This window comes from Penaeus vannamei, chromosome 32 (genome assembly GCF_042767895.1).
Source record: "Penaeus vannamei isolate JL-2024 chromosome 32, ASM4276789v1, whole genome shotgun sequence".
In the NCBI taxonomy this organism is placed as follows: Eukaryota; Metazoa; Arthropoda; class Malacostraca; order Decapoda; family Penaeidae; genus Penaeus; species Penaeus vannamei.
The window spans coordinates 3,878,737-3,884,602 of record NC_091580.1 but is presented as its reverse complement, the minus strand read 5'-3'; the positions used below and the strand labels follow the sequence as shown (position 1 = coordinate 3,884,602).

General features: G+C 39.4%; 1 protein-coding gene across 1 annotated transcript; it reads left to right on the top strand.

The window, feature by feature from the left end:
- Positions 1-316: 316 nt before the first annotated feature.
- LOC113824890 (uncharacterized) lies at positions 317-2,799 on the top strand. Its single transcript, XM_027377654.2, has 3 exons — positions 317-353; positions 1,031-1,250; positions 1,438-2,799. Exons 1-3 carry the CDS (start codon positions 342-344, stop codon positions 1,758-1,760), a joined length of 555 nt encoding a protein of 184 aa, XP_027233455.2. The 5' UTR covers positions 317-341; the 3' UTR covers positions 1,761-2,799.
- The last annotated feature ends 3,067 nt before the right edge of the window (positions 2,800-5,866 follow it).

The following is a 5,866-nucleotide window of genomic DNA, read 5'->3' as shown; positions in this document are numbered from 1 at the left end:
AAATCTCAAAAACCCCACGACACAGATATCAACTGTGTAATGAACGCTGTAACACGCAAAACAATATTGCTTTTATAATTACTGTGGTGAATATGCACCCAGCCACCCTTTACCTCATTCGCAGGCCTTACTTATAACCTTTACACTTAATCTATGAAAAAAAGATTTGTAACTTACATCAGAATGTCACCTTATGATGATGATCTTAGCTGGTAAAATGAAGATACACAGTTAATGAAAATTAACACTAGGCAACTCTGTCAAGGTCGACGGGTACGCTCACCTTTATATAGAGAGTGGACTGCTGATTTCAGGTTAGTGGAGCAAGAAACACTTCCAGAATGAGGACCTTGGTACGTCTCAGTTCTAATGTTTGGAAGCTCTTTTTCAGTTTTCATGCATGAGTTGAAACTGGACAGGAATTAACGATTTATCTTCCCTCGAAAGATACTTACACTTCAGCGTATTATGAAAGTTTGTTTTTGAATGATTGCATGTCTTTTGAAATTGACTCCTGCGGTATATTTAAACATCCATTTGCATGCTGCACAACCATATACGTAAATCACTAGCCTTTCAGCTGTTGAAGTCCGTTCTTAAGCCTGTCACGACTTAATCCATCAGAGTAATCCATCGATTTCAGGGGATTTTCAGTGATTTCCCTCTCCCCCGTCCTAAATTTAGGTCCTTTGAAAAGCGTGCATATGGAATGTGTAATTTTAAGTAAAATATCTGTCAGTGGTTGAAAGCAGTTAAGGGTGGCTTGTTTTACCGAACTAAACGCCCGAGCAAGTTTTAATAGTCTTGGTGATCGCTCTCAGGGATCATATAAAGTGTGGGCCTCTTCGATTTCATTTATGTTCTTATTTATTGTTAGTGTTAATATTCCTATAACAAATACCACGACTTGCTGGGGCGCCGAACCATTCGTATGTCATTTACACTGAAGTGCATCGAATACTTCAGCCAACGACAAAACAGGCAGTTCTAATCTTTAAAGGCAGTTCTAATCTTTAATCGGTTGTTACAGGTTTTGCTATGTTTGGTGGCGGCAGCTTGGGCGCAGTTCGAGGCAGGATTCGTCAAGATCCTGCAGGACAAGCGCTACCAAGAGGGCAGCACCTTCGGGAACTTCCGTGACCAGGAGGACGGCATCAAGTACTTCGAGGAAACCGACGCCAACGGAGTGAGGCGTGGCTACTGGGAGTATCCTTCTGAAGGCGGCCAGCTCCTCCGCACCGAGTTCGAAGGTACTAGAGCTCTTCCGATTGAGTTTTGCTTTTGTTTGTCTATGGCTTTCGTGTTAGGTTAAGGTTTGTTTGATATGTGCGTGAGTTTTTGTTGATATGGAGTGTTCCAAACTCCATAGTGGGTTTTACTATGGCCGTAAGTCTACGTTTTCGGACCCATGCGCTCACACCCCATTCTCCTCCTCAGCTGGCCCCGGCATCGGCTTCAGGATCACCAAATCCAACCACCACGACCCCACCCCGGTCGCCAAGCCCCAGCCGCAGTTCCAGCCAGCGGCCCAACCCGCTCCCCAGCCCCCTCCCCAGCCCATTCGTCAGGCTCTTCCCCAGCCTCCCCCTCTCCCAGTCCAGCGCCAGCCCGTGCACCACCAGCCCCTGCACCACCAGGCCGTCCACGTCCCGACCTTCACCAGCACGACCCCAGGACCCCAGAACCTCTTCGACTACCCCGCGAACCTCGAATTCTCCCGCCAGGGTTTGGGCCATCGCTTCAAGTTCACCGCAGTGTAAGAGAAGCCCCAACACCCAGCTCTCCATTCTCCCTTTCCCTTCCACAAGACCTTCCAGTTCTTTATCTTATGTTTTTTTAGACTTTCTCTCTCCCCTTTTCCCCCACCCTTTCGTCTAAAAAAAAAAATCTTCTGATCTTAGCTACCTCAGTCTCGCTCCGCCTTCCTCGGACACTCCTCCGCCTCCTCTTCCCTCTTCTTCTCCTCCTTCTTCGCGTCTTCCGTCCATTTCACCCGTGCATCCCGAGGGTAGAAGACTACGCTCCGTCGAAGTCTCTTACGCCGCCTCATTCTGACTCCGCTTAAAAGCAAGACCAGCTGACGTGAGATTGTGAACTGCGCGTCCGTATCGCCTCATCCTCGTCGCTCTTTTGTTGCCAAATCATAGTTCACTTTGTGCTGCGGTTTTCCTTGCTGCTTTTTCTATGAAACATACGCGTTTGTTAAAGGGTTTATGTGACGTATATATTGAATTTTGGGGATAAGAGATATTTTCTAAATTATTAGTAATTCTCTAAAACATCTGATATACGCTATTGAAATATATTCGTTTGTTAAAGGGTTTATGTGACGTATATATTGAATTTTGGGGATAAAACGTATATTTTCTAGGGTATTAGTGATTCTCTAAAGCAACTGATATCAAACGCTGAAATTAATACATTTGGTGATTTCAGATAAGTAAATTGGTTGACTCAATATGAATCAAGTGACAAAAAAAAAATAATAATAATTTGCCTTAAAATGAATCAAATACTTTAAGACTAACAATTCATATTTCAAATACGATTCTAATGGAATTGATGAAGAAAGAGCAGATCCTAAGTAGAATTGTAGCTGAAGTGAAATCATGATGAAATGGTAAACAGTATGATAGAAGATGAAAAGGTATTGCATTGCCTGTTAGCTGGTTATTTTGTGTTGATTTTCTGTTCGTTTTGCAACAGTAGTTCGACAATTACTAGATGTTTCTAGAAAGCATCTAAGTTTCTTTGTATATTTTTGTATAAAAAAAGGTTTTAATAAACTATATAAAAATATATGTCTTCCTTTTCTTCCACAATTTCATCTGCACTTTATCCTTATCTCTTTGATGTACAGTCACGGTCTAATCCCTTGTTTATATAAGGATTTTACTTTTATTTAATTACATAATAAATAATGGTAAATATCATATCTGTTGTGTACCATAATAAAATATGTCATAGGTTATATCTCTATACTATGTACTGACTGCGATACAATTGTGTCTAAACCCAAAATACTGCAAAGGTGTTCTTCAAAATAATTGACCGAAACTGTATTTGAATTTTTATCTATAATACAAGCATAAATATATTCACATAGTGCGCTCCAGCCATGAGTTATATACGAGTTATATAGTTATATAGATTATATTTAATCGTTATAGTTTTAAAGTTTAGATGAACAAGGCATTTAACAAACGCATTTCGGGCAATTGGCCTGAGAACAACTTTGGTCGCGTATACCTTCACATAATCTATCAACAGGTAGGTTTATATAAATATATCAAAATTGACCCCATATCCACGTTAAAGTTGGGGACATGTTTGTAGAGGAACATGCTTACTAAACCTGTAGATAGATTTTAAGCAGTAAGGTGACTAGTTCCTTCTCTGTCCCGACTTTGACCCCATCGTGCTCAAGTCAGCATACTAGTACTTACAGCTGACTCGACCGGGCGTAAACCCACGATTTCTCGACTGCAAAACAAACGCTGGACCACAAAGCTAGGCCACCTCTGTAGGAATATATACATGGTATATATTTACATGCATAATGTATATAAATGTATGTGTGCGTGCATATATATATGCATATATAGATAGATGCATACATAGATATATAGATATATACATGCATAAATACATGCATACATACATACACATATACATACATGCATACATATATATCTATCTCTCTCTCTCTCTCTCTCTCTCTCTCTCTCTCTCTCTCTCTCTCTGTATATATATATATATATATATATATATATATATATATATATATATATATAATGCATCTGTATACACAATCATATACAAAGACTATGTATATCTATGTACACTCACGGACAGAAGTTCGCCTACGCTCTCAGCTTGGCATGCGTTTGTACACGTTGTCCGTGACGCAGTCTTTGTCATGTCCAAAGTAAATGACAGAAGGGGATGGAGAAGGGAAGGGGAAGTAAAAACACCGTTTTGATGTTTCTCTTCCTCCTGCCCGCTTCCCCTTCCCTTCCCTTCCCCTTCCCCTTCCCTTCACTTCCCTTCCCTTCCCTTCCCTTCTCTTACCTTCTCTTCCCTTCTCTTCCCTTCTCTTCCCTTCCCTTCCCTTCCCTTCCCTTCCCTTCTCTTCCCTTCCCTTCCCTTCCCTTCTCTTCTCTTCTCTTCTCTTCTCTTCTCTTCTCTTCCCTTCCCTTCCCTCTTTTCTTCTCTTCTCTTCTCTTCCTTTCCCTCTTCTTATCTTCTCTTCCCTTCCCTTCCCTTCCCTTCCCTTCCATTCTTTTCCCTCCCCTTCCCTTCCCTTCTCTTCTCTTCTCTTCTGTTTTCTTCTCTTCCCTTCCCTTCCCTTCTCTTCTCTTCTCTTCTCCTCCCTTCTCTTCTCTTCTCTTCTCTTCTCTTCCCTTCTCTTCTCTTCTCTCCTCTTCCCTTCCCTTCCCTCCTCTTCCCTTCTCTTCCTTTCCCTTCCCTTCCCTTCCCTTCTCTTCTCTCCTCTCCTCTTCCCTTCTCTTCCCTTCTCTTCTCTTCTCTTCTCTTCTCTTCTCTTCTCTTCTCTTCTCTTCTCTTCTCTTCCCTTCCTTTCCTTTCCCTTCCCTTCCCTTCCCTTCCCTTCCCTTACTTTGGACGTGACGAATACTGCGCCATCTATGAGCGACGCGTACAAACACATGCCATGCTGTAGTGTATATGGACTTCTGGTCGTAGATGTACATATATCAATAGATATAAAATGGCATATATGCAGAGGAGAACAAAAAGAGACAGAGAGAGAGAGAGAAAGAAAGAGAAAGAGAGCGAGAGAGAGTTAGAGAGGGAGAGAAACGAAATAACTATATGACATTTTGCAAATACCATGGGATCAGTGTTAAGCCCTTCCCTGTTCCTGGTATAAAAAACCTTAATGTCATACTGCCAAAGATCATACAGATATTTGCTACTGTCCATCATACATCCAGAAGAAAAATGACTTGATGGTTAGGAAAATGTTCCATGGTGGCGTTTAGTCGTAACACAAATTCAACTTTTTTATTATCATAAATTTTCCATAGAATAGACACGTCTCTATAAACTATATCAATAGTTACTGAATACATGATTAAAAATTAAAAATGAAATGAATAAAAATAAGAATAATAAATAAATGAATAAATGAACAATGAAAAATAACACAAAACGTCCATGAAAATAAACTAAGCCCTACTGGTCCATTCGGAGAAGAAAGAGGACAATGGAACACAGACCAAGAAGGTTAAAGGACCTTCATGCCGCCGAAACTCGACAAAGTATGTAACAAAGAGCTGTAAGTCCTGTGAGAATACACGGTTATTAGGTGACGATAGATACATAGATAAACAAATGAAACAATATGATGATAGAAACAAAGATGTACATATATGTATATATGTATATATATATATATATATATATATATATATATATATATATATATACATGTGTGTGTGTGTATATATATATATATATATATATATATATATATATATATATATATATATATATATATATATATATAATCTTACAGATAAATGCTACAGTAAAAGTCTTTAGAAACTGAAAATCAACATGTAGGGAATTACAGATCATTATAAGTAATCACTAAAATCCACAATACTGAAGTAAATATTGTAAATAATGGGAAGAAACGATAAAATATGTGGACCCTTATCTTCTGCTTTTGGTGTAATCGTACAAAATAGAGGAATCTTGTTTCAATAGAAAAAAAAAAAGAAAAATAATGCCCGAATCACTTCTTTCTTCCTTTCCTTCCCTTCTGTTACTGGAGTAATTATGGAAGATAAAGGAACACTTTCTTGTTTCAATAGAGAAAAGAAGGATAATAACACATTAA

Excerpts from the sequence above, each read along its gene's own strand:
- LOC113824890 (XM_027377654.2), top strand. Across the intron at positions 1,251-1,437 it reads CCTCCGCACCGAGTTCGAAG|CTGGCCCCGGCATCGGCTTC; the intron begins GTACTAGAGCTC and ends TCTCCTCCTCAG.